The sequence below is a fragment of the Calonectris borealis genome, chromosome 28, assembly GCF_964195595.1.
Source record: "Calonectris borealis chromosome 28, bCalBor7.hap1.2, whole genome shotgun sequence".
In the NCBI taxonomy this organism is placed as follows: Eukaryota; Metazoa; Chordata; class Aves; order Procellariiformes; family Procellariidae; genus Calonectris; species Calonectris borealis.
The window spans coordinates 1,096,888-1,124,143 of record NC_134339.1 but is presented as its reverse complement, the minus strand read 5'-3'; the positions used below and the strand labels follow the sequence as shown (position 1 = coordinate 1,124,143).

General features: G+C 61.5%; 1 protein-coding gene across 1 annotated transcript in view; it reads left to right on the top strand.

Moving 5' to 3' along the window:
* UNC13A (unc-13 homolog A) overlaps positions 1 to 21,321 on the top strand; it is a 37,092-nt gene extending 15,771 nt beyond the window's left edge. The window contains exons 14-44 of the mRNA XM_075175194.1: positions 32 to 37; positions 351 to 422; positions 725 to 944; positions 1,190 to 1,417; positions 1,677 to 1,818; positions 2,219 to 2,388; positions 2,848 to 2,963; positions 3,054 to 3,217; positions 3,473 to 3,623; positions 5,672 to 5,740; positions 5,866 to 5,955; positions 6,110 to 6,244; positions 6,584 to 6,717; positions 6,921 to 7,006; positions 7,248 to 7,374; positions 7,460 to 7,556; positions 7,697 to 7,840; positions 8,397 to 8,480; positions 8,764 to 8,841; positions 9,128 to 9,216; positions 9,372 to 9,524; positions 9,676 to 9,799; positions 11,436 to 11,441; positions 13,343 to 13,381; positions 14,390 to 14,419; positions 15,668 to 15,724; positions 15,895 to 15,975; positions 16,102 to 16,249; positions 18,889 to 18,981; positions 19,059 to 19,218; positions 19,488 to 21,321. Coding sequence (XP_075031295.1) covers positions 32 to 37; positions 351 to 422; positions 725 to 944; positions 1,190 to 1,417; positions 1,677 to 1,818; positions 2,219 to 2,388; positions 2,848 to 2,963; positions 3,054 to 3,217; positions 3,473 to 3,623; positions 5,672 to 5,740; positions 5,866 to 5,955; positions 6,110 to 6,244; positions 6,584 to 6,717; positions 6,921 to 7,006; positions 7,248 to 7,374; positions 7,460 to 7,556; positions 7,697 to 7,840; positions 8,397 to 8,480; positions 8,764 to 8,841; positions 9,128 to 9,216; positions 9,372 to 9,524; positions 9,676 to 9,799; positions 11,436 to 11,441; positions 13,343 to 13,381; positions 14,390 to 14,419; positions 15,668 to 15,724; positions 15,895 to 15,975; positions 16,102 to 16,249; positions 18,889 to 18,981; positions 19,059 to 19,218; positions 19,488 to 19,776 — 3,582 coding nt within the window. The 3' untranslated portion in view covers positions 19,777 to 21,321. The remainder of the gene's footprint in view (positions 1 to 31; positions 38 to 350; positions 423 to 724; positions 945 to 1,189; positions 1,418 to 1,676; positions 1,819 to 2,218; positions 2,389 to 2,847; positions 2,964 to 3,053; positions 3,218 to 3,472; positions 3,624 to 5,671; positions 5,741 to 5,865; positions 5,956 to 6,109; positions 6,245 to 6,583; positions 6,718 to 6,920; positions 7,007 to 7,247; positions 7,375 to 7,459; positions 7,557 to 7,696; positions 7,841 to 8,396; positions 8,481 to 8,763; positions 8,842 to 9,127; positions 9,217 to 9,371; positions 9,525 to 9,675; positions 9,800 to 11,435; positions 11,442 to 13,342; positions 13,382 to 14,389; positions 14,420 to 15,667; positions 15,725 to 15,894; positions 15,976 to 16,101; positions 16,250 to 18,888; positions 18,982 to 19,058; positions 19,219 to 19,487) is intronic.
* Positions 21,322 to 27,256: the final 5,935 nt, after the last annotated feature.

Below are 27,256 nucleotides of genomic sequence, written 5' to 3'. Positions count from 1 at the left end.
TTCCCCCCTCGCTGGCCCTGGCTGCCCACAGGCAATGGTAAGTGCCCCCCACCCTGGTCTCCCTGGGGTCTCAGACACAAGTCGAGAGGCTCTGCCCCATTAGGGCTGAACTGGGAATGCCACAGGCTGCTGAACTGGTGCCAGTCCCACTGCACAGCGGGTTGGCGCTCTGCAGCGTTGGCATCACTGGGAGCTGGGCTGTCCCCGCTGTCAGCCCATGCAGCCAGCACCCACCCCTGTCTGGGGTGGGGGTCTGTCCCAGGTGTTTTCCGGGCTCTGGGACCCCAAAGGAGTGCGGGAGGGACACCCCGTGCTGTGCCAGATCTGGGAACTGTGTTTCTTTCCCACAGTCCCTGGTCCAGTCCAGGAAAGCGGGAATCACGTCCGCACTGGCCTCGAGCACCTTGAACAATGAGGAGCTGGTAGGTGCTGGGGTTGGCTGGGGTGTGGGGGGGTCATGGTGGGAGGGCTGAGCCCCAGCCGGCCGGGCCAGCAACGGAGATGCGGGCTCTGCGCCACACCAGCATCCTTCTCCGGCAATGCCAAAGCAGCCAGGGTGCTGCTGGGGATGGTGGCGTTTGTCCTCTGCCCTGCTTGTCCGCACCCAGCGGTGACACTGCATGTGGCCCAGCACCTCGGGTGGGGTCTCCACACCCTGCTGCACGGCTCAGCTGCCGTACCTTGCCTGAGCTTTTCTCCCCCTCTCTCTTCTGTCCTGGCACAGAAAAACCATGTTTACAAGAAGACCCTGCAAGCCTTAGTGTACCCCATCTCCTGCACGACGCCCCACAACTTTGAGGTGTGGACGGCCACCACCCCCACCTACTGCTACGAGTGCGAGGGGCTGCTCTGGGGCATCGCCCGGCAGGGCATGCGCTGCGCCGAGTGTGGCGTCAAGTGTCACGAGAAGTGCCAGGACCTGCTCAATGCCGACTGCCTGCAGAGTAAGGAGCCGTTGCCTGCGGCCTCATCCCTTCTCACTTTGGAGAGGGAGGGGGGAGCGGCCCAGGGAGAGCTGGACTCCTGCCTTGGGCGTGGGGGAAGTGGCGAGCGGGGCAGATCTGTCCTGGACAGGGTGTAGACCCCTCCGGGTTTGAATCCATTCATGCGTGGTGGGCTTGGGGAGCTCGCGGCTCTCTCCTGGATGCCGCCTGCCCGCCCCGTCTCACCCATGGCTGCTCTCTCGCAGGGGCAGCAGAGAAGAGCTCCAAGCACGGAGCAGAGGACAGGACCCAGAATATCATTATGGTGCTCAAGGACCGCATGAAGATCCGGGAGCGCAACAAGCCGGAGATATTTGAGCTGATCCAGGAGGTGTTTGGGGTCACCAAGACCACGCACACGCAGCAAATGAAGGCAGTGAAGCAGAGTGTCCTGGACGGCACCTCCAAATGGTCGGCCAAGATCAGCATCACGGGTAGGCACCGGTTGCGCCTGGCACCACGTGCCGTGGGGGACCACGTGGCTGTCCCCTTGCACAAGGATCCCCCTCCTGGCCCTCGTCCTGCAAAGCGGCTTCAGCCCCTGGGGCTCTGCCGGGGGACGCAAGGTGCCTGTTGCGGGGGTCTCGGTGGGGCTGTGGCACTGACTCCTCTCTCTGTTCTCTCCGCTGCGTGTGCCATGCACGCGCCTGCTGTGATGGGCGTGCGTGTGTGCTGTGCCATGCCGTGCTGCAGTCGTCTGTGCCCAGGGCCTGCAAGCAAAGGATAAGACGGGTTCCAGTGACCCGTATGTCACTGTCCAGGTTGGAAAGACAAAAAAAAGGACTAAAACAATCTACGGCAATCTCAACCCGGTCTGGGAGGAGAATTTCCATTTGTAAGTTCACCCCTGGCCCCGCCGTCCCCCTTCCCGGCCACTCGCGGTCATGCTGGGCTGCGCTGGCGGTCAGCACGTCCCTGCGGGGGGGTGGGGAGCCTCATCCTGCCCAGCTGAGGGTGGAGCGGGGCTGCTGGGATCACTGGGAGTGCTGGTTTTGTGCCATGGAGGGTTTGGCTCCCAGTGATGGGGATTGATCCAGGCTGTGTTGGGGCTGCCTGGGCACGGTGCAGAGCCCTGCTGAGCCCACCAGGGAGGGCTGGTGCCCCCATATCCGCTCTCTTCCCCAGTTCCTGCCCGGTGCTGGGATGGTCCCTCTTGTTTAAGGAAACAGAGGCTGTGGAGAGGCTGGAAAGGTTTCCCTGCTCATCCCGGGGCTTGCCCCTTCTCGCCTCCCCAGCGAGTGCCATAACTCCTCCGACCGCATCAAGGTCCGTGTCTGGGACGAAGATGACGACATCAAGTCCCGCGTCAAGCAGCGCTTCAAGAGGGAGTCCGACGACTTCCTGGGCCAGACGATCATCGAGGTCCGGACCCTGAGCGGGGAGATGGACGTCTGGTACAACCTCGGTAACCGGCTGCCCCAGCATGGCCCACCTGGGCTGGGACCCCCGGCCCTGCGCTCTCGGGGGGACGTGCTGCCAGCCCTGGCGTGAAGGCTATTTCAGCATAGTATAGGGTCTGCTGTTAAAAACAGTTAATATCAAAAGTCATGGGCATCAAGTGTTTTCCTAGGATCATTCTCAAAACCCTTTGCCCAGGAGATCTGGAGCACTGGCCCTCTGCAGAGGGGAAACTGAGGCACGGAGAGGCCACATCTCTGTAGTGCCTGGAGATATGGCCAATCCCTCTCTGCAGTGCCTTGGTTGCGTTGTACCCTGGCCTGGCTGCACTCGGTGCTGCGTCCCCCCGGCCCCGGCCCCAAGAGCCCCTCTGTGCCGGAGCCGCCTGCCCCTCTTTGGGGCCAGGAGCGAGCAGAGTTGCTCTGGGGAAGCCTCACGTCTCGTCCCCCTCCCTGTACCCCCGCAGACAAGCGGACAGACAAGTCAGCCGTGTCAGGAGCCATCCGGCTGCACATCAGCGTGGAGATCAAAGGCGAGGAGAAGGTGGCTCCCTACCACGTACAGTACACCTGCCTGCACGAGGTGAGCCGCCCAGGCATGGCCCCCACCCTGGCGATGCCACCGTGCCACCACCGGCCCCGGGCACCTGACGGGACTCATTTGTACCTCCAGAATCTGTTCCACTTTGTGACGGATTTGCAAAACAACGGGGTGGTGAAGATCCCCGACGCCAAGGGGGACGACGCCTGGAAGGTGTATTTTGACGAGACGGCGCAGGAGATCGTGGACGAGTTTGCCATGCGCTACGGGGTGGAGTCCATCTACCAGGCCATGACGTGAGTCCCTCGCCCTCCGCCCTGCTCAAAGGGGCTGCGCCAGCCCTGGGTGGGGGGGTCACTCTTGGCATCTTCCTCCCCTGCTGCCGTTTGCCCCCGCCTCCCCACCATAGTGCAGACATGCTCCCCTAGCTCGCCCTGCACCCACGTACCCCTCCCTCCCCCTCTCCATGCGTGCACCCCAAACCCTGCGCCCCTTCCTGCAGGCAGCCCCTCCCACGGCCCCACACCCTCATCTTCCTCCTCCCCCTGCAGGCATTTTGCCTGCCTTTCCTCCAAATACATGTGCCCGGGGGTGCCGGCGGTGATGAGTACCCTGCTCGCCAACATCAACGCCTACTATGCCCACACCACGGCTTCCACCAACGTCTCGGCCTCCGACCGCTTTGCCGCTTCCAATTTCGGGGTAAGTCCGATGGTGCGTAAACACTCCTTCCTTCTTCTCTCTCTTCTCTTGGGAGGGGGCGGGGGGCTCAGGGGGCAAAAAGGGCCGTGCAAAACACCCCGCTCCACACTGCAGCTGGGCAGCAGGGGGGTCAGCCCCTGCTTGCCCCGAAATTCATCCCGCTCCCGTTTTTCAGGAAGGAAAAGAGCCACCGCCTTCCTGGGAGAAGGCCTAAATTTGCCCCCCAAATTATTGTGGTAAAACCACGACTGGGGTCCGAGCGGGCTGGGATGCTGGGTGGCAGCGTCGCAGGAGGGGGAAACCTTGGTGGCAAAATCACGAGCGGGTGGCAAGGAGCCATCTCTGCAGCTTGCGGGGAGTTTTGCATGGCCCCGTGTGCTTTGGGCGCGCCCCGGGACCGCTGCAAACTCCCCTGGCTGTGCCAGCACCCGTGCGTGCCCGCTGGGTGCCGCATTCGCAGCAAGCGGGGCGAGTTTGTGCCGGGGCCGGGTGCGCCCTCGGGGACGTGGGCGAGGAGGGGCTGAGCTCTCGCCCCGGCTCCCCCCGTGTCGTCCCAGAGGCAGCAGGGGGTTGCTCTGGACGCACGCGGGTCGAGCCAGGATCAGTGCCCAGCTCCGGGTCAGGCAAAGTGCTGGGTAGCCAGGGACGCAGCCGGGGCTGAGCGCAGCTCCGGGCAGCGGCTGCTTCGGCTCACCTTCCAGTTCCCGTTGCAGGGGGTAGCTAGAGCCGAGCGAGCTGTACCTCCGGTCACGCAGGAGGGGGAAACCGTTCGAAAAAAAGCGCCTTTTCTCTAACATGGAGGGTTTTAAAAACTTGTTTCTTTCTCTTTTTTTAGAGAGCCTAAGGTTGGGTCCTAAAGTGCCCGGCCGTGTCGCTTTAACCCCGAGTACCTGTCGTGTCCAGTTTTAAAGCGCTGCAGCCGTTCGGTGGCGGGGACGCACGGTCTCAGCCCAGAGCCTGGCTTTGCCGTCTCCGGCGGGCGAGCGCGCCGAAGGTTTGCGGTCGCCAGTGCAGGCTGCGGGCTTGGCCGAGCCGCGGCCCGGCGGGTGCAGGACTGACTGCCCCGTCCCGTCCCCCTGTCCTCCCCACCCAGGACTGGGGGAGCTGCTCCGGGCTCTCGGGAGCCCCGCGGGGCAGCCCTGACCCAGTACAGCCGGTGCTGTGGGGGGAACCCAGGGCTCTTGTGGGAGGCCCACGGGGTTGTCCAAAGCCCCCCCGCTGGCAGAGGTGCAAAGTGAAATGCCTCCCGACGGTGTTTTGGGGCAGATTGGTTGCTTTGCCCTCAGCCCTGATGCCTGATCCGCAGCCCAACGTGGGATTCGTAGCCTCCTGCCCCGCGCTCCCTGGACGGGAGCTGGGCTGAGCTGAATTAAAGCCGCTCAGCCCCAACGGAGACGGTTTACCTGGGGCGGTTCCCTGCCCACATCCCTTGATGCAGCCCAGTCGGGCGAGCGAGGAGCCCGTGGAGGCGTCCAGCTCCTGGGGGCCATCCTGGCCTTGTCTTGAAGCAGCTCGACCCCGAAGATGGGCGACCGCTGCAAGAGCCCAGCTGCTCTTTCCCTGCCCTTTTTTCCTGAGCTCTTTGAAAGCTTCAATCCAGGGGCCACATGGCCCAGGAGCATGATCCTGCACACCCTCTCCCTGCTCCTGCCCCGAGGGCAAGGAGTTCAAGTGGGCAGGGCAGGCAGAGCAGCTCGTCCCCCCTCTGGCACCGACCGCCAGCGAGAGCGAAGGGGATGTGCGGTGTTTGCCTCTCGATCCTGTACCGCACCCGGCACGGCCACGTGTGCCCCGGGAGCCGTTGACGGCTGCCAGCGAGCCCCGGCCACCAGCGAGTTCACGCTCTTCTCCACGGGCATCCCGTGCCCGCCCGCAGGGCTCTGGTGAAGGAAGGAGGGAAGGAAGGACAGCAGGACAGCAGAAGGAGAGGGATGAGCTGGGGGCGGCATGGACCGGGCTGGGGCAGAGAGAGGCAGGGGCAGCGGGGAGGGGGGCCGGTCCCTGCCGCCTTGCCTCCGTTTACCGGGCTCCGGGGCGTTTCTCCGCAGAAGGAGCGGTTCGTCAAGCTCCTCGACCAGCTGCACAACTCGCTGCGGATCGACCTCTCCATGTACCGGGTAAGGTGCCCGCCGTGCTTCGGTTTCCCCGCCTGTCTAATAAACAACAGGCGGCTCTTTCCTCCCCCCCCCTCGCCTCTCTGAGAGTTTTGTGTGCAACTCCGCCTTTTCTTCCCCTTTGGCAGAACAACTTCCCCGCCAGCAGCCCTGAACGGTTGCAGGATCTCAAGTCCACGGTGGATTTGCTGACCAGCATCACCTTCTTTCGGATGAAGGTATTGCTGGGGCCCCGCTCGCCCCGTTCCCCTGGTGTGGAGCCCGACCCTCGCTGGCCCTGGTTCTTTGCAAGGTCGGGGTCACGCTGGCCCCGGGGTGGGTGGCCGGGGCCGCGGGTCTGCCTCCAGCGCCGCTCCCTCCCCGCACACCCAGGTCCAGGAGCTGCAGAGCCCACCACGAGCCAGCCAGGTGGTGAAGGACTGCGTGAAAGCCTGCCTCAACTCCACCTACGAGTACATCTTCAACAACTGCCACGAGCTCTACAGTCGCGAGTACCAGACAGACCCGGTGCGTGGGGCGGGGGGCGCTGGGGACGCGCTGGGATGCCGGGCGCTGCGGGGGGACCTCGCTACCCGCCAAGACCTTCCCCATCCCTTGCCCTTCTCCTTCACGCGATGCTCCTGCTCCCCCTCCAGAGCGCTCAGCCCCATGCAGAATGAGCCCCGAGCCTTGGGCAGGGTTTGAGCCCCACTGCTGCGGGGTTGAGACCGGGGTCAGTCACGGGGGGGCTGCGTGGGGGCCTCCAGGGGGTTCCCAGCGCCCTCCTGTCTCCTCGTTAGCCCCGCCATGAAATCGAGCCCCGCGGGTGGGGTGACCGAAGCCTCTGCTCTGTCCCCATCACTCCAGACTAAGAAAGGCGAGGTGCCCCCCGAGGAGCAGGGCCCCAGCATCAAAAACCTGGACTTCTGGTCCAAGCTCATCACCCTGATAGTCTCCATTATTGAGGAGGACAAGAACTCCTACACGCCCTGCCTGAACCAGTGAGTAGGTGCCGGGAAAGGGGACCCTGCTTCGCACCCGGGGGGATGCCCACACGGCGGCAATGGTAGCTTTAGTCCTTTGGAAGTGGGTTGTAACATCCATTCTACAGATGGGGAAACTGAGGCAGGCGGGAGGTGTGGGGGGGACGTATCTCCAAGTGGAGGACTCGTCCACCCCGTGTCCGCGCTTCCCCCCACCCCAGATTCCCCCAGGAACTGAACGTGGGGAAGATCAGCGCTGAGGTGATGTGGAACCTCTTTGCTCAGGACATGAAGTACGCGATGGAGGGTGAGTGCGCGAGCCGGGTGGGGGAACCAGGCAGGAGCCGCCCTCTGCTCCCACCTCGCCTGTTCCCTGGGCAAACCCATTTCACCCCTTCATCAACACGATGCCTAGCTTAAATCCCACCCAAGAAGCGCTTCCATCTTCGCCCCATTACCCTGGCATCCCCGGAGCTGCCCTTGGGGCGGCCGCCCCCCAGGTTTGGGGCTCGGAGCAACCCCTGCGCGCACTCGCCTCCCCCGTGCAGAGCACGACAAGCACCGCCTGTGCAAGAGCGCAGACTACATGAACCTGCACTTCAAGGTGAAGTGGCTGTACAACGAGTACGTCACCGAGCTGCCCTCCTTCAAGAGCCGCGTGCCCGAGTACCCCGCGTGAGTGCAGCCCTCGGGGGGCAGGGGAGGGGGTGCCTGCGCCCCGGGGACCGGCTGGCCTCACCGGGACGGGCCTCTCTTCCAGCTGGTTCGAGCCCTTCGTTATCCAGTGGCTGGATGAGAATGAAGAGGTGTCACGGGATTTCCTGCATGGAGCGCTGGAGCGGGACAAGAAGGATGGGGTATGAACAGGACTATCATGGGCACAGGAGCCGCAGCTGGGGGTGGGCGAGGGGCTTGTCCCTCAATGCCCAGTGTGTCCCCATCGCGGCCAAAATCTCCCCTCCCTGCCTCCTGCTGACACTGCCTCTCACTCCCCCAGTTCCAGCAGACGTCGGAGCACGCGCTCTTCTCTTGCTCCGTGGTGGACGTCTTCTCCCAGCTCAACCAGAGCTTCGAGATCATCAAGAAGCTTGAGTGCCCCGACCCCCAGATTGTTGGGCACTACATGCGAAGGTTTGCCAAGGTGGGCAGCTGCCGGCGCGGGGGCTGCTGGGCCAGCAGCGCCCCTGGGACCCAGTCGCAGCCCTGGCCCTGGCCCGGAGCTCCGGGGCTCTCTCTGCCACCTCCCATCCAGCTGCAGGCAGCGGCACAGGGCACAGATTGCGCCACCTCTAACAGCGATGCTCGAGCGAACGCGTCACGAACAGACCCTGTGGCTCTCCCAGCTTTGCTAGCACAGGAGATTAGCTAATTAATGAGTTAATTGGTAACTAATCTAGATTAATTAAATGCCACTGGCTCGCTACAGCGTGGGAGGGAGTTGCGTGCAGGCGTGATGGCTGATGCCTTCACAGCTGTGCTGGCGATGGAGCTGCCCATGGAGACCAGATGTGCTGGACCTGGCTTCCAGTGGCCGTGCCCATGCGGCTCCTGGCGCATCTGTGGGGCCAGAGGGTGTAGGGGTCCCAGGGTGTTTCCAGGCATTGGGTTGTTTCACTGCTGTGGGACTCATGGTCTTCTTCTCTCCTTCCTTCTCTTTGCTGCTGTCTGGGTGGGTCCCATCCCTCGTTTGGCTGCAGACCATCAGCAATGTGCTACTCCAGTATGCTGAGATCATCTCCAAGGATTTTGCCTCGTACTGCTCCAAGGAGAAGGAGAAAGTGGTGATGTATCTCCCTTCTGCTTGCTACCTGCCTGGGGCTGTCAGGCAGGACCGTCCCCACATGGTGACCCCAGCCATCACCTCGGCTCTAGAGCCGGTCCCCACGATGCAGGCCCTGCCCTCGGTTTCTGTCTGAGGGCAGTCCCTGAAAGGCTGCCAGGCGGGGCTCTGTGCCATGACTGTTCTCGTGTCCCCCAGCGCAGGGCGGGAGGGACCTGGGGCGATGGGTGCTGTTCCAGCCACATTTGTTGGTGCTGACCCCCCTCTCCGTCCCACCCCTCCAGCCCTGCATCCTGATGAACAACATCCAGCAGCTCCGCGTCCAGCTCGAGAAGATGTTTGAAGCCATGGGTGGGAAGGAGGTGCGTATCGGGGGTCTCCAGGAGGGAGCCCGGTGGAGGGGCTGGATCAGTCCCTTCTCCCCAGAGGCAGCCCCTTCCCCGGCTCCGCAGTGCTGGGAGCAGACCCTAGTTCCTCACTCCTGTTGGGATCACGCTGTCCCACCCCATGGCACCCTGCTCTCCCACAACGCCGGACGACGGATGGGCTTCTCCCTGCCCAGGGGTGCATTTGGGGTGCAGAGACACCCCCCCAGGGCTGGCGGGGCTCAGGGATCCTGACGGCTTCTCCAACCTGTCCCTCCTCCAGCTGGACACAGAAGCCAGTGATATCCTCAAGGAACTGCAGGTGAAACTTAACAATGTCCTGGATGAGCTGAGCCGAGTCTTTGCCACCAGGTACTCCCAGGCGAGAGGGCACGGGCGGTGGGCCAAGGAGAGGTTTGGGGGTCCAGGAGCTGTGGCTGGGGCCAGGCTGGGGGCTCTGCTCGGCCAAGCGGGTCCTGGGCGCGGCCATGGGCGATGCTGAGCTGCCTGGGTGTTGTGGTCCCCAGTTTCCAGCCACACATCGAGGAGTGCGTGAAGCAGATGGGCGACATCCTGGGCCAGGTGAAGGGCACCGGCAACGTCCCCGCCAGCACCTGCAGCAGCGTTGCGCAGGATGCTGACAACGTCCTGCAGCCCATCATGGACCTCCTGGACAGCAAGTGAGTGTGGGGGGCAAGAGGGACCCCCACCCTCCCCAATGCCCCTGACCCGCCCTGGGAGTGCGGGGGACCTGCAGGGTCAGGGTGACCAGGCAAGGGGTGGCATCAGGGGTGCCGTGCCAGGAACTTCAGCCCTGTGCCCTCTCTGCAGCCTGACGCTCTTTGCCAAGATCTGCGAGAAGACGGTGCTGAAGCGGGTGCTGAAAGAGCTCTGGAAACTGGTGATGAACACGATGGAGAAGACCATCGTCCTGCCCCCGCTCACTGACCAGACGGTGAGTGACGGGGAGGGGGACCAGGGAGAGGGGGCCCTGGAGCTGAGATGCAGGTGGCTGATCGGGGCCAGTGTGGGACGTTGCTGGCCAGGTGCCCTCACTGGCAGCTGAGGGGGTGAGGACTTCGGTGGCCTCCCCAAACCTGCCCCCAGCTCATGGCCAGGGAAGGGATGGAGGAGAGAAAGGTCATCCTTCACCCAGGTGCCCGGTGCAGCCCAGCACCCTCTTGGATGGCTTTGCCAAAGGACCTTCCTGCCATTTCCATCGTGGCACCAGGAGGGGGCCCTGGTCCTTTCCTCTCCATCCTTCCCTCTGCGCTGGGGCAGCACCCCCGGCCGCGCTCCCAGCACGGGCTGCGGGCAGAGCCCCTGTGCCAGGGGGTGAACCAGGAGGCTCTCGGAGTGCGGGGAGCCACCACGTCGGCCTTGCTGTGGGGCTGGGGTTGCCTGGGGAGCAGGGACTGGCTTCGTGGGGACGGGGGTGATGCGGGGATGGGGGGCATGTCCCCGCAGCAGGGCTGAGCTCCTCCTCGCTCAGGGGCTGAACAGGCTCTAGGGGCGCAGGGCACAGCCCAGGGAACGGTCCCTCCTCGGGGGGAGGTTGCCTACAGGCTTCGAGGCTCCGTATCGCATCGCTGTGTGTCTGTCCTCCTCGCACGTAGCCACGCACCCCCAAGCTTCCCGGGGTGGCTGTTCCCTCGGGGTCAGGCAGGGAAGGGTGACCAAGGGCTCTGTGCCAGCCACACGTCTGTCCCTGTCACGCTCAGTGGCTTTTGTCACTGTCACAAAGCTGGGCTCAGGCTCTTACTTGGAGTCCCTGGAGCCACTGGCCTCTGTGTCACCTTTCTGGGGCTGTGGGGCTCCTCGTGCTGTGTCTGTAAGGGACAGCGCATTGGTGACCTGTCAGCCCTCAGTGGTGCCACCTCACTGGCACCTTGTCAAGCCCAGAGCCCGGCTCAGGTCAGCCCTGCATCGCTCCCGGCCAGGCTCACACAGCCTTGGCCAAAGGCGGCCAAATCTAGCAGCAACGCTGGTGCCACTGGGTCCCAGTCACCATCCCAGTCCCTTCCCGGCCATGTGTGGCTATGCCATGTTCTGGAAGCAGCGAGCCCTGCGCTGAGGGCAGAGGAGGTGGCATGGACATGTGGATCTGTTGGGCGATTTTCCGGAGGGGAGGCAGCCCTTGGAGGGGGCCGTGCTGGGGCTGGTCCCCACGGCAGGGGACAGTGCACCCAGGGTGGCCCCGGGCTCCAGCCTGGGGGTGGCTGGGCAGGTTGGTGGCATGGGGCTACGTGTCAGAGCCGAATGCCAAGTGGGGTCTGCCAGCTCCCTGGAGCTGAGTCCCCCTGGGCTGAGTCCCCTGCCACAGCGAGGAAGGGCTGGGCAGGTTGGGATGGGGCCGCTTCGGGACTGTGAGGACCTGCGGTGCCGGTGGCAGGCCATCGATGACGAGTGCTGTGGCCATCAGATGGGGGACACCCCTGGCTCTGCCGTCCCTCCTGGCTGGCGGGGGTGGGGGGGCGGCCGGGGCTGGTACCCAGCCGTGAGGCAGCTGGGGCTGGGGAGGATGGAGGAGGGGGCCGACACTCACGTCACGGTTGTTCTCTCCAATTGCTCCGCTCGCCTTTCAATGGCAGATGATTGTAAGTACGGCAGCTCCCTGTCTGTCTGTCTGTCTGTCCGCTGTGTGTCGGTCCTGGCCTCGCCGGTTCTTGTCTTGTGTGGCTGCCCGTGCCCTGCCCACGCCCTCCTCCAGCTCCCGACTTGGTCCACCTCTGTGGTCCCCATCCTCGTGCTGCCCGCTTGGCACTGGCTCCTGGCGGGCACGTGCCCGCAGCCCCAGCTGGGTTCGGGGGGTGGAAAGGTCCCGGACAGATTCTCGGTGCCTGGATGTGGGGAGGTGCACGGGTGAGTGACGGGGTGGGAGGGGGTGGTGATGGGGCAGTGCCATGTAACCACGGACAGCCAAACCCAGGGCGATCCCATCTTCTTGCTCCGTGCTGAGGGTGAGGGGCCACTGGCGACACGAGCAGGGGGAGTGGTGCGTGCTTGGCAGCCAGGGCTTCTCTTCCTGACCCCTTGTGCCTCAGTTTCCCCTTGAGGCCCTGGCTGGGTGTGGCTGTGGTGGGGGCTGAGGGCAAAGGCTTTCCCTGCCTGCGGAGGGGAGCATCTCGCTGGGACGTGACGGTCCCTGGCCCGGTAGCTCAGCGGTGGGGCAGGTTGCTGGCACGAGTTGTGAGACTTTTTCCCTGGTCGGGATACGGCCCTGGGAGCCCGGACTCCTGGGTTCCCTCCTCGGCGTTGCTGCTGGGTCATCCACGGCTTTGAGCAGTTTCCTTTTGCCCTCTTCTGCTGTCTGGGGCCGTGGGCTTATGCCCTGGGGGGCAAGGGAAGGGCCACACGCACCCCCAGTCCTGCCCCCACCCCTGCTTTGACTGCAGGCACCTTCGCAAGGGGCAGTGGTGTGGGCGCCGGTGGCCGGGTACTGGGTGCCAGTCCCTGTGGGGACAAACGCCTGTCCCGTGTCCGCCAGCACCTTTTGTTTCCGACAGCAGCATTTGGAGAGACCCTGGGGCTGAGCCTCCCCTCAGACCTCATGGGGATGCCGCGTCCCAGCCTTGCTGAGGCTGCTGGGGGACGGGGGTGATGTCAGCTCTGTGGAGTACGAGGTCCTCTGGCTCACCCATCGCCCCGTGCCTCAGTTTCCCTCCAGGGCAAGAAACCCTCCTGGCAGCCCCGCTTGGCCCCAGCTGTGCTGCTTGTCCCTCCCGCAGGCTTCCCTGCCAGCTGACCCCCTGCTGCCCCCTCCTGACTCAGGTGTGCCCCAGCCCCCCCGAGAGGCTGGTTAGGAGCCCCCCACGTGGTGCTGCTCCCCCATTTTACACTGTTTCTCTGCCGCTGCTGGGCCTGGGGTTGTCACTGGGCCCAGCACTGCCCGGACCAGAACTCTGGTGCAAAACCCAAGTACGGCTGCCCCCCCCCACCCCTCCCCAGTGAGCGTCTGCCAGAGCTGGAGGGGAATGTGGGGGACCGCAGTGCCAGCTGGCTCCTGCCTCCCTGTGTGCCAGCAGGGACCAGTCCCCCGTGGGCTCAGCATCCCTGTAGCCCAGCAGGGACCAGCTACCCATAAGCATCCCAGTGTGGGGACCAGTTCCCCATCAGTGCTACATCTTGCATTCCAGTGGGGACCAGTTGGTGAAGCATCCTGAAGACACCAGTCCCCCGCTAACCCAGTATCCCTCTGGGGACCAGTCCCCTGCTAACCCAGTATCCCTCTGGGGACCGGTCCCCCGCTAACCCAGTATCCCTCTGGGGACCGGTCCCCCGCTAACCCAGTATCCCTCTGGGGACCAGTCCCCCACTAACCCAGTATCCCAGTGGGGACCAGTCCCGCATGGGCCCTGGCTGTCCTTCAGGAGCTCAGCGATCTCTGAGCCGCCAGCTTGCGGCCACCCCATGTGCCCAGCCTTGCCCTGCACCCCCCGTCTCCCGTCCCCTGCTCTCCCCCCACCCCCCCACTCAACCTCTGACGTTGCTTCTACAGGGCACGCTCTTGAGAAAACATGGCAAGGGGACAGAGAAGGTAAATAGCCGTGGGCTCCATGTGTGTCATCGCCCCGTGGCCACGCTCGTGGCCCCGCACCCGCCTGCTGTGGGGGTCCAGGCTTGTCCGTGCTTCCCCTGTCGTGCTGTCTGGATGTGCCGTGCCTGCGTGGCGTGTTCTTGTGTTGAGGTGTGCCGTGTTGTCCGGGACGTGCTGCCTGTGGGCAGGACGGGGCAGTGGCCTCTTTCTGTGTGTCACCCGGGTAGGGAGAGGGTGTCATGTCGTGTTTAGCCCCCGTGGGTGGGTATGTGGGGTGTTACCCATCCCTGGGCAGGCACGGGGGACGCTGCCCTGCCGCACTCGGGTGCCCGGTGGGGACAGCGTGGGGACAGGGTGCCCAAGCACGGGAGATCCTGGGCACAAACCCGTCCCACCGCTGGGGGCTCAGGAAGAGGTGACCCCCAGGATGCCAGGGCATGCTGGGGATGGGCAGGGCACACTGGGGGCCACGGGACTGCTGAGATCCCCGGCTCGCAGAGCTCCAAAACTTGCCGAAAGGCCTTTCTCCAGGCACACGAGCCCACCCTCTGTCTGGGTGCTCCCCACCGCCGGGCTGGGGGCCCAGCACAGCCCTCCAGACTGTCTGCTCCCAAAACCCGGCTCCCAGGTAGAGCCGTGCTGGCATCCATCTGGGCATCTCCCCCCGGCTCTCCCCTCCTCTCGCAGGGGACACCGGGCCCTGCCCCAGTTTGCTGAGCGTGCTGGGCGAGCTGCTTTCCTCCACCCGCCCCAAAGAAGGTGGGGAGCAAGCCTGCCCCCACTCAGGAAGAGACCTGGCACGCTCGTCACGGGTTCACCAGCCAGCGCACGGGGCTGAGCCTTTGCAGTGTGAACTGGTGCCAAACCAGTGGCACCAGTGGAGAACTGCGCGCAGCCAGAGGAGAGTACAGGGCCAGAGCCCGCGTGGCCGGGGGATGTGGGGGGCCCGGACCCGCGGCTGGCTGCTGCTGGGGCCACCAGTAACTGTCCCTTGCTGTTCTCTTCCAGAGCAGGGTGAAGCTGCCCAGTCACACTGAAGTAAGGACATGGCTCTTCTGCTCCCCACTTGGCTCTGGTCCCTCCTCTCGCCTCCTCCCTGTCCCTTGTCCCATGCGCTGTGGGGTGGGGGGGGTCCCAGCTCAGTACAGTGTCCCGTTGTGCTCTGTTTGGGTGACACCAGTGTCCCCAGCTCCCAGCCTGTTCACTGGCTGGGGGAGACGGGGACAGCAAGGGAAGGATTAATGGGACAGAACTTGGAGGGGGGGCATAAAGGGTTAATGGGGGGTACAAAATGAGGACATCATGGGGGGGCCAGACCCCTGCGGAAGGTAATGGTTAGTGGGATAGACGCTGGGGTTTCTCACTGTTGGGAAGGATTGGAGCTGCTGGTGCCAGGAGGGGGAAGGAGGTGGGAATCACTGGCTCTACCCCCCTGGACCCCAGTTTACCCAGTTGCATGTTGCACACTGGAGGGCTTGAGAAGGGGAGCTTGCGCTCAGCCCGGTGAGCGGGTGCCGGACAGGGAGGTGAGCGGGATCTGCCCGTGCCATGGGGCTGTGTCCCCAGGAGCCGTGCCAGTGGGCCCCATGGAATGCCTTCACGGCCCCTGCCCGGGGGGTGGCACAGCACAGGGCAGGCAAAGGCGGCAGGGGCTCCCATCCGCGGTGTTCCCTGGGATGCAAAGGGGCCGGGAACCTCCCTGGGGCTGGGGCTGGGCCTGGGCAGGGGTCCGGGTGGCAGGGGGTTGTTTGGCTTGGCTGCCAGTTCTGTGGGCTACAGGGGGACTGCGCCGCATCCTCCCCGTGCCCGCTGTCCCCCTGCACTCGCTCTCTGCTCCCCCCGCCCCGATGTCGTACGATTGTCCATGCGGTGCCAGGGATGTGCCGAGGTGGGCTCTGTTGGAGGCAGAAGCGGGTGCTTGGGCACCACAGGGAGCAGGATGAGACCCTTGGGCCAAGCTGCTTGTGCTGAGCAGGGTGTGAGGTCCCTGACGCCAGGGTGATGTCCTGCCCTGGGGTCCCCAAGCCCCCACCCACACACCTGTGCTGAGAACTCAGGGGCTGGGACGGGGGCTGCACCAGCTCCCCACACCTGCATCACCGTGTCTGGGCATGGCTGGCGGCCCCTGGGGCTCTCTGAGGAGCACCCTCTGGCCCCCTGGAGCATGGGGGGCCGGGGGAGCCCCCGGAGCTGCAGCAAGCTCCTGGCACCACGTGCCCAGCCTGGCTATGGCACCCCCAGACCGGCCGCTCACCGGGGCCGTTCCTGTCTCTTTGGTCTCTGCAGGGCACGCAGATGATCTTCAACGCGGCCAAGGAGCTGGGGCAGCTCTCCAAGCTGAAGGTGAGGGCTGGGAGGCTGGGCTGGGGGGGGCCGGGCGGCCTGAGCTCCTCTCTGTGCCAGGGCGGGTGGCACTTTGCAGTCCGGCACTGGCACTTTGCAAGGACTCGCTTGGCATGGCAATGGGAGCGGGGCCCCGGACCCATGCTGAGAGCAGGATTCGTGCCCTGCAGGACCACATGGTGCGGGAGGAAGCCAAGAGCCTGACCCCAAAGCAATGTGCAGTGGTGGAGCTGGCGCTGGACACCATCAAGGTGAGGGTGCTCTGGGGTACGAAGGGGTGCCCCTGAGGGCTCTAGCCCTGAGGCACAGACCCGGGGAGCACTGGGGGGGCTCCAGCAGAGCCGCTGAGGACCCTGCGGCTGTCTCTCCCCCTCCAGCAATACTTCCATGCTGGCGGCGTGGGGCTGAAGAAGACATTCCTGGAGAAGAGCCCCGACCTGCAGTCGCTGCGCTACGCCCTGTCCCTCTACACCCAGGCCACTGACCTCCTCATCAAAACCTTTGTGCAGACCCAGGCTTCGCAGGGTAGGACGCGCTGCCCCGGCTCCCCGCCCGGGCCCCCTATCCCCACACCCGGGCTCGGCTGCCCCGCGGCCAGGGCCCCACCCTGCCCCCGTCCTGCTGGGGTTGGGGGTCCCAGCCAGGCTTGCGGAGGGGTGGGAGGGATGGGTGGGGAGGGAAGGGCTTTTTCCTCCCATGGTTTGCAGGTGAAGAGGGGCCCTGGGTGCCCAGAGGCAGCCTGGCACCCCCAAGTCCCCCACCAGCAAGAAGAGGGTGTCCCCAGGGCTGGGCTGGCACAGAATTGGGGCCCGTGGGTGGGGGAGAAGGTCACCCGCTGGCCACGTGTCACAGTGTTTGTCCCCTCTGGATGGCCCCTGTCACCACAGACACCTCTGGTCCAGTGCTGCCTTGGAGCTGCCGGCCTTGGCCGAGTGGTGCCAGCTGTGCCAGGGCTCAGACCTCTTGCAGGATCAGCTGGATCCGTGTGCTGTGCCAGCACCTGGGGTGCCCCACATCCCCATGATTTGGGATCCGTGCAGGGTGCCGGGTGCCCCTCAGGCGCTGCCGCGTCCCAGAGCCATGTGGTGCAGGGTGCTGGGCACCCGCCGGGGCAGGACTACCCCTCGGCTCTAAATGCTGCTCTTTATTTTGTCCCTTGGCTGCTCGAGGAGGAGACAGAGATGCTCGGTGGTGGTCGTGTGCCATCACGTAGTGCCCCAGCCAGGCTTGTCTGCGTCCTCGGGGAGTGGGACGTGCGTTTGCTGTCTGTGCGTCTCCTGCAAGGGACGTCTGTCCTGTCTGTGCCTCCTGTGCCAGCCATGTCGGGGGCATGGGGTTGGGTCCGGTGGGTGCCAGCACCCCTGGGTGCAATCTGGCCCTAGGACCCCCTCTGGGCTCAGAGCTGGGTGATGCCCGGCACTCCTGTGTCGCTGCAGTGTTGTCCGGATGCTCGGTGTCCATCTGTCTGCGAGATCTGATCTCTCTTTCTCTCTCTTTGTTTTCTCCCCCCTCTTCACTGTTCCCATCCCCACGCACGTCGTCTCCTTCCTCCTCTCTTCGTCTACCCTGTGCCGTGTCTCTGTCTCTTTCTCCCTCCTTCCCACTAGTTCATGGTGGGAAAGGTATTAGGTTTACCCTTAGTGAAGAAATTTATCCTGAGAAGGGTACGTGTGCTGCTCGCCCGCCCCTGCACCTGCCTGCTGCCGCCGGCCTGGGCTAGTAACAGTCCCGGCACTGCGGGCCAGGGTGGCCAGGAGCCCCGTCCCAGCACCGCCAGCCTTGGGGACCCTAGCGTGGGCAGAGCTGGAGCTCTCCGCCCATGGACTCGCACTCCCAGGGCTGCTTGGGGCTGAATTTGGAGGAACTCAGCCGTATTGACCACCCCCCAAAATAGGGAGGGGGCTGTGCCCCACGGCGCTAGGGGTGCCCACCTTCGCTTGCGAGCTCTGGGCACCCCACGTTGTCCCCAGTGCTGCTGCCTGGAGGTGGGCACCTGCCACGACCTCCCTGTAAGCTGGGGAGCTGTCCCCTTGGGACGTGTGGGCCCAGGGGAGACCACGACCATGCCCATGTCCCCTTCCCATCCACCCTGCTGCCAGAAGGACCATTACTAGCCTTGCTCCGGCGAGCTCCGTCCGCCTGCCCAGGGGCGTGAGGAATGAGCCCAGCTCCGTGGGCCCCGCTTGGCCTCCATCGCACTCTGCCAGAGGGGCCGGGACCGCACCCCATGCTTGGCCTCCCGTACCCAGACACCCCCTCCTCGCCCGCCATCGCCTCCATTTCGGCTCAGCATGCGGCGCTGCCCGGGTGCCGGGGGTGGGGCGGAGGATGAAGGTGGATGGAGAGGAGAGCGTGCCATCACCAGCCTCCCCCGCAGCCTGGCACCCTCGTGCTGGGGGCCATGCAGTGACACATGGGGATGTGTCCTCCTTCACACCGTTATTTCCACCCTGGAGCTTTCTGCTGAGCTCGGTTTGATCTCCTTGGCCCCATCTGACCCACGGAGCCTGTCCCTCTGCCTTGCACCCCCTCCTTCACCCATGGGTGCATGCACGGCTCTTGAGGGGGGAGGGGGTGGACTGGGCTGTTGGTCGCAGGTCACCCGAGTTCCCCAGGCTCGGGGACCCCAAGGCTTGATGTGGTCCCTGAGATGGCGGGGATACAAGAGGGGGCAGGTCAGCCCCAAGCCCCTGGCAGGGCCATGGCTGCCCTGTGGCACACGGGCCAGATTGGGTCCCTCCTGCCCAGTGCTGTGCCCATGCGTGGAGCACTGACACCCCCCCAGCCCTGCCCATCGTAGGGGGAGCTGGGCCACTCTGCCCCGCCCCATCCCACCCAGGCACTCAGCCCCTGCCTGGGCAAGGGGGGCTCACTGGGCCCTGCCGATGTGGGGTGGGTTGACAGAGAGCCAGCCGGGTGCTGGGGATGCCCTGCCATGCCCCAGCCCAGCCTGGTGCCAGCCCCAGCCGTCCTTGACAGTTGCTGCACCCATGCTGCTGTCCCCAGAACTCTTTGGCAGAGGCCACGTTGGGCTAAATCCTACTGCCCACCCCCTCCCGCCCCGTGGCGGGTGACCTGCCTCCTCCAGTGGGCTTGGTGGTGGGCAGGGGACGTCAAGGACACAGAGGGAACGGGCACTCATGTCTCCTCCCTTTGCCACGCAGGCTCTGGTGTGGATGACCCTGTCGGGGAGGTGTCCATCCACGTGGAGCTCTTCACCCACCCTGGCACTGGTGAACACAAAGTCACCGTCAAAGGTGGGTTCTGCCGGCCGGGATGCCAGGGTTGGGCAGGTGGCAGCGCCCCGTGGGCCTCACGTCCCCCCTCCTTGCAGTGGTGGCTGCGAACGACCTCAAGTGGCAGACGTCAGGCATCTTCCGTCCCTTCATCGAGGTCAACATCATCGGGCCCCACCTCAGCGACAAGAAGAGGAAATTCGCCACCAAATCCAAGAACAACAGCTGGGCCCCCAAGTACAACGAGAGCTTCCAGTTGTGAGTGGCACTGCGGGGCGGGGGGTGTGGGGCCGGGCTGGGGGATGTGTCCCCATGACGTGGGGACTCCCTCCTCCTGGGGTCTGCCAGTCACCCAGGGGATGTTTTAGATGTTTTCTCATTAGTAAAAGCAGGAATTGGGGAAAAGGAAAAAAAAAGAAAAGGCTTTTTTAGGGGTAGTGGGGAGGCAGCACCCACATAGCGTGCTGTCGCAGAGCCAGGGGGTGTGACCCCCTATGCCAACGCTGCCCGTCCCTTGCCCCCCGCAGCACGCTGGGGACGGAGACAGGCCCTGAGTGCTACGAGCTGCAGGTGTGCGTGAAAGATTACTGCTTCGCCCGGGAGGACCGGACAGTGGGCATCGCTGTTCTGCAGCTCCGCGATATCCTGCAGCGACCCGGTTGCGCCTGCTGGCTGCCCCTGGGCCGCCGCATCCACATGGATGACACTGGCCTCACCGTCCTCCGCATCCTCTCCCAGCGCAACAATGATGAGGTGGCCAAGGAGTTCGTCAAGCTCAAGTCGGACACACGCTCGGCCGAGGAGGGCAGCAGTTAAACGCCTTCCACCTCCCAGCCCTCTCCCCCCGCTCCCGGCCCCTTTTCTACAGCATCCTCCAGCCATGTATAAGCCATAAGAGCGGCCACAAGAGGAGTCTCCTTCCCGGCCCTGGTGTGGGTGAGGGGGGGACGTGGCTGCGGTGACAGACACCCCCGTCCCTCCCTTGCCCAGACTGGCTGGGTGACAGCGGTGCAGAGCACGGCCATGCCCCCATCCCACCCTGACGGGAAGGTGCTGGGGCTGGTGGGGCTGCAAGGAAGGGCTGGACCCCAGACTGGGTGATGGGACAGATCTGCCCCTTCCCGGCCTCTCTGAGATGGAGGAACCCCAATGGCCCATCCCTGACCCTACCCTGTCCTACCCAGCCCCCAACCTCATCGAGAGACGCAAGGAAAGGGCTGGGGGGTGGGGGCGGTGTCTCATCCCACCCAGGGGTGTTGGTAAGTGGCTGGCACAGCACGATGGCCCCTCGAGCCCATGCCGCGAGCATCACCGGGCGCCCTGAGGGACAGGGAGGCTCCCACCCGCTGAGCACCCTGTACATATGTAAATAGCTGTACATACACGGGGCAGCCGGACAACGCAGCCGTGTCCTGCACCCGGAAGGGCTATTGGGGCTGTTGGGTCAGCGGGCGCAGACCCCGCATGCCCCACACAGGGTCCCCTCCCTGGCTGGCAGCGGCATCACCAGGGCCGGGAGCGGCAGGGAGCAGCCCCCGGCCCGTTCCTGTCTTCCCTGCTTTGCCGCCGCTGTGGGCTGCCCCACTGCCGCCCCCAGGGTGCCAGGGCGCGGGGGCGAGGGCGGGGGGCGCCGGGGCAGAGGGGCCCGTCTCCCTTTGCTCTGGCCAGTGGGGACCAGCCATCCCCGTGCAGTGCGGCAGCGCCCATGGGACCTCCTTGGCGCAAGCAAGACCCTTCCCACCCCCCCCAAGCCAGAGGACACCCCCTCCCCCATTTCCCATTAACCACCATTTCTGCGTGATCAGTGGTGTGCGTGTCTTGTGCGAGTGCCCGGGAGGCCAGGGTGTGCGGTGTCAGGGATGGCCACCCCAGATGGCCAGCTTGCCCTAAGTACGGGGACGACAGAGGCCTGATGACCCCACAAGTCAATATACCTCTCTCAGCCCCCTCCCCATCCCAAAACAGGGTACCCCGACTGGCCGCCATGGTCCTTTTTATATAGGGTTTGCCTGGGACCAAAGGGTTTAGCTTTCCTCTCTCGTTTCTGTTCAATGTTTACACCCCTTTTCTAACCGCTGCTCCCGCACGGCCGGGCTGGGGCTCAGCCCCGCACCCCCGACCGTGGTGCCCCTGGCCCCGTGTGCCCTCCCCAAACCGTCCCGTTTGGCATGTGATTGAACCGACCAGTTCTGCTCCTGTAGCACATGTGTCACCGATGCCTGTGTGTCTGTACCACCCCGTGCGGCACCGCCGGCGGCGGCTACCATGGATGCATGACAGTGAGATGTTTTGCACTATTTTGAATTTTTTGGGCTCTGTAAAAATATTTTATTATAACTGACATTAAAAAGCACACCCTTCGCTGCGGCTGCTATGGAGGTGTGGGGGGGCAGGCACCTAGGGGCTCTTCATCCCCACTCCCACCCCAACGCAGCACTTGCACCTTTAAGGTGACACCAAGGATAAATAGCCCAGGGCCGCTGCAGCAGCTCTGTCCGCACTCAGCCTCCCTGAGGGCTGCTCTTCAGTGCGCCCACCCTTTGCAAAGCCAAGAGCTTCAGGACAGGGGTGAAACAGAACCGGACAGACCTGTCCGCAGAAGGGACACTGTTCTCAACCACCGTGCTGCAAACTCCCAGGCAGGGGAGTGATCAGCGACTGCCAGCACGGCCTCACCAAGGGCCCCCCTCACCAAGCCGTCCCCAGCTTTAATCAATACTGGGGCTCCTGTGCCCATGAGAAAAGAGAGAATATCTGTCATTTACCACTAGCGATATACAAAGGCTATCACTAATATTTATTCCAAAAAGTTTGGCCACTTGGGACGGGGCATGGGAACTCCCTGGCCCCGGGGTCCGGAGTTCCTCCATTAATTTCCTGATGGTGGGGCTGGAGGAGGGGTGGGACAATTTCATCTCGCACCTTCCCAACACCCAGGCCAACGGTGCCATCCCTTTCAGGGTTGTCCCAGTTTCTGTAGGGTGGGTGTGGGGAGCCTGCTGAACCGGCCCGTGGTAAATCCTGTTTCTCCCAGAGGCCCCACAAACATCTCCGTTCCGGGTCTCACTCCTGTCGGTCAGCGGGTCCTTTTATGTCAGATTGACTGGCTTTAACGGGGAGGTTTTGAAGATTTTGTCCCTTGCCCTCATGCCTGATTAGGGCCCCACTGCCCTCCACAGAGCCCCGGGCCCTTCACCAGGCCTGGCCCCCCGCAGCGGCCCCACTTCCACAAAGACCGCCCCAGGGCTTTTCCCAGGGCCGGGGCAGGGCTCTGCTGCCCTTCGGGGAGCCCCAGGGCTTCACCGGGCGTTGCAGGCACCCGCACGGAGCCTGCTCCTCTCCAGAGCGCCCCGGGGCTTTTGCTAGGGGGTTTAGTGGCAAGGTCTTGGTGTCCGGGGGGGCTGCAGGGGTGGCTTCTGTGAGAAGATGCCAGAAGCTTCCCCCATGTGCAACACAGGAAGTTTCAGCCGGCTCCGAGACGGACCTGCTGCTGGCCAAAGCTGAGCCCATCAGCCACGGTGTTAGCACCTCTGTTTAAGAAGGGGTAAAAACTGCCGGGCAAGAGGAGTACGAACATGTGAGAGGAACGGCCCTGCAGACACCAGGGTCAGTGAAGGAGGGGGAGGAGCTGCTCCAGGCACCCGAGCAGAGATTCCCCTGCAGCCCGTGGTGAAGACCATGGTACACAGGCTGTGCCCCTGCAGCCCACGGAGGTCCACAGCGGAGCAGAGGTCCACCCTGCAGCCCGTGGAGGACCCCACGCCGGAGCAGGTGGATGTGCCCCGAAGGAGGCCGTGACCCCATGCATAGCCCACGCTGGAGCAGGCTCCTGGCGGGACCTGTGGCCCCATGGAGAGCTGCCCATGCGGGAGCAGGTCTTCTGGCAGGACCTGTGGCCCCATGGAGAGCTGCCCACGTGGGAGCAGGTCTTCTGGCAGGACCTGTGGCCCCATGGAGAGCTGCCCACGCGGGAGCAGGTCTTCTGGCAGGACCTGTGGCCCCATGGAGAGCTGCCCACGTGGGAGCAGGTCTTCTGGCAGGACCTGTGGCCCCATGGAGAGCTGCCCACGTGGGAGCAGGTCTTCTGGCAGGACCTGTGGCCCCATGGAGAGCTGCCCACGCGGGAGCAGGTCTTCTGGCAGGACCCACACTAGAGCAGTCCGTTCCTGAAGGACTGCACCCTGTGGAAAGGGCCCACGCTGGAGCAATTTGTGAGGAAGCGCTTGCGCTGGAGAAGTTCACAGAGGACTGTCTCCCGTGGGTGGGACCCCATGCGGCAGCAGGGGAAGACCGTGGGGAGGAAGGAGCGGCAGAGACAACGCGTGATGAACTGACCACAACCCCCATTCCCCGTCCCCCTGCACTGCTCGGGAGGAGGTAGAGAAGTCGGGAGTGAAGTTGAGCCCGGGAAGAAGCGAGGGCTGGGGGGAAGGTGTTTTAAGATTTGTTCTTATTTCTCACTATCCTACTCTGATTTGATTGGCAATAAATTAAATTAATTGTCCCAAGAGAAGTCTGTTTTGTCCATGATGGTAATTGGTCAGTGATCTCCCTGTCCTTATCTTGACCCACCAGCCTTTCATCACATTTTCTCCACCCTGTTCAGTTGCGGAGGGGGGAGATGGAGCGGCTTGGTGGGCGCATGGCAGCCAGCCAGGGTCAACCCACTACAGGGTGCCATTATTTCGGCTTGGATTGTTTTTGAAAAGACGTGTACTCCAAATGTACAGAACAGGACGCAAGGACCTGAGGGATCCTTTTAGTCTTACATTCCTGTTCAAGCACCACCTGTTTGTACGGTTTGACTTTCACACTGAACTACAGATTTGTCCCTAAAATTTCTGACTGTGAGCAACAGCGGATTGTCTGGAGACTCGGCTTGAAAGATACTACCTCATTCTTCACTCATTTGTTCTGTTATTTTTCCTGTGGCTCACACCATTGAAATTGTGCACTGCATTTCCCTTCATGGGTTTGCAACCTCGATGTACAGTCACGGGGTCTTACTCGTAACTTTGACTGCCAGACCAAAAAGCCCCGGAACATGGGCAGTCTTCACTTTGTCTTGGTATTGGGATCAAGATTCCTTCAGCCTCCTCTTCAATTAATGAAAAGTTTTATTTCCTTCCCAGGAAATTCTAGCACTGTAAAATCCTGTGCATGGGAGCTCCCTGCATGCTAATAGAGGAGATTACCATCCTGCTAGAAACACTTACCAGCTGCTCTCATAGGAGAGAGGAACCTCTTCCAAAGTTGGAATCAGACTTTTCACTTTAATGAAATTTAGCTCTCTTTACTACGTCTGCTCTGGCATCCACAGCAGTGTGATATAGGAAGGCTCCTGCTATAGAACAGGCAACAGTCATGATCTCTAGAGACCTCAGAGCACATAAAAACATAAAGGGAAAGGCAGAGCAGGCAATGGCTCCTGTGTTCAGCAGGTGAAGCCCCATCTCAAGTCTTCCAACTTCTCATGTTATAGGAGCAGGAACAGCAAGGGAGGAAGCTGGGCAAAAAAGTACCTGGCTTTTGGTTGCTATCTTTGCTCCTTTTGTTGATGAACAAGGAGCAGATTTTGTGCCTAGCTGGCAGTTTTCGTTAGGGTTATTTAGGTCTGGGCCGATAAGAGATGTATGCTTTCCAACCCACTGGACAGCTTCTCACAGTGCTGTTGTGAAAAAACTCAGAATATACATTGTGAAACTGTAAGAGAGCATCCTCCAAACTTAATGGGAACGATCCTGTACTGCTACTGGCCATACTGCCAGTTCCACTGGGAAATGAACTGCCTGGGGAGCACTGTGGACATGATTCTTCAGTATAGCTAAATGTACACAGCATTCAGAGCATGTCCTCTGCTCTACATGCTCTCCACTGAAGTTTTCACTTCTTCTCAGGCAACAAGTCCTTCTCTGGCCTCAGTCTCCTCTACAAACTAAACGACCTTGAAGCATTCCCATCTTCAGTTTCTCAGCTCACCTGGTCAGAACTCTCGCTTTCCCTTTACTTCTGCAGTCTCCTCCCGCTCTCCCAACTCATCCTCTATCGTGTTTAGATTACAGCAGATACAAAGGCGTTCTCCCTTGATGAGGATCTGGCTTTGAATTCTTAGGGCTCCTGAGTCTGAATTTAATTCAGTGCCCTCTCTTTTGTCACTAATATAACCTGATTTTCAAAAGATACCGAAAGACAACACATGATTTATAACAGCAATTTTCCCTCTTGCATGACTCACCTGTTGTGGATATCCTGTCCAGCACTCTCTATGGTCCCAAAGCCAAGGCTCCTGGAAAGAAAATGCAACATGATTGTGAGAATGCCAGAGGAATTCTTATCTTATCAACTGTCTAACTCCTTTAGTTTGTTACTTCTACAGACTTTGGTGTGGTTTATTACAGGCAGAGCTGGTCGCACTGTCTGGAATTCAGTTGCCACGAGATTTCCACTACAGGAACTTTCATTTGCTTGTGACGTTGCCAATTTGTGGCTATTGCGCTAAAACTTCACATGCTGTTTAGCCTAATTCCAAATAAAATAGCTCAAGGAAGTTTTCTACCAACTTGCTGCAGCCTTCTACAAGTTTGGGGGGGGGGTGGTTATGTTTTGAATATACTAAAATATTCTTACAACTATTTCATTAAGAATCTCTGTGGTTTGGACAAAACTTAAATGTGGTAAAAAGGCTGAAAACTTGTGTGTCAGGAACATGGTTTTTCCTCTAACGGTGAGGATCATCCTGCAGTCTGTTAAGTAATGAACCTCTGAAAAGATCCTACTTCGGTCACACTTCATATAAAATTGGTAGTTTAGAACTTGGTAGCTTAGAAACTTTCACAGAAACATGGCAACTAAAGTCCCCAAAAGTTCCTCCTGCATGGAGCATGCTCTGACCCTTCGCTGTGCCCAGATTTGATCAGAGCAAGCATGTCCTAGAGCATACAGTGATGGAACATAGTCTACGTCACATCTGTAAGGGTAATTTTCTGTAACGGTTCTACAAGGCTCCAGATATCAGAGCTAAGAACAAGAAGACAACATTTCTTGTTCTCTCACCGAGCACCTGCTGGCGCACGAGCAATAGGGAAGGGAAGCAGGAAGCAGTGTTTTTTATGAGCAGTGGTAATTAGGAGTAGACACAGCCTCCTGCTGGGAGTACGATTTACAGTAAATACAGGTACAGAACCAGGAGAGATGTGTGATATAGAATCAGAGAGGACAAAGCAAAAACTCTGAAACAACTATGGCACACCGTGTTACCTAAACTAGAAAGGAACCCCAGATCCCTGAATTTCATCATTCCTCTACTCTCAGCAAATAAGGCTTTCTTGTGGCCTACTCTGGGATAACTTTCCATTGCTACCTGCTATTTCACTGACTCATGGGGCAGAGGTTTTTGCCACCAGTCTAAAGCTATTAATATGGAATTTAAATGTTTGCTTTTTTCTAAAGGAAGAAGGGCATTTCAAAAAACAAATGCATGCTAAAATACTACTCAGATTACAAAGTAAACATGCAAAAGTCAGGAAATGTCACATGCAAATATGCCTCATCACGTTAATTCTTTGTTCTTCTTTTTAATGTACTCATTTTGGTACAATTTTAGATAACAGAGTAACATGCTATTTGCTACGGGATCTAGACCTGTTGTCCGTAGGACAGATGCCTCCTTGTTTTGGGAAAACTGGAAGATGTGTACTGAATAAAGAGAAGACTTTCACAAAAAGGGAAGATGATCTTTCATTCCTGGAATGGTCAGATAACATGCAGAATAACAGGATTTTGCCCCTTCTCTTGCCACAGGGCTCTTGTACTATGTATGCTAAGCAGGTCATCCATACCAACCTTTCACGGCTGGCCTCAAAGAATAGCCTTCTGTTCTGATGTACAGATCCGTAAGACACTGCAGTTGCGATCCAGATACCTTCACTCCTCTGCTAGCTCATCCTGAATCCCCATACTCCTAGGGTACCTTATACTGACTTTCAAGCCAGAATACAAGTTCAGAAGTTCTTCACTTGGTACAATAACGAGCAGTTACAACCACAGTTTGTGCCTGCTGTCTTGGGATCTGCAGATCTTCCATTACTCAACCCCTCAGAAGGTGCCAGTGTAGACTTTTGCAAAGCTCACCTAGAGAACCGGATTCAGCAAAAGAGCCATGGGAACCTTTAAAAGACAGCCAGAGGACGACCGGGGCCCCTAGTCCCAGCTTAGGGAACACAGCTCAGTGATTAGAACATACGCATGGTTCCTATTACCTCTTCTGCCTCAAAGATTCAAACCCGTACCGTTCAAG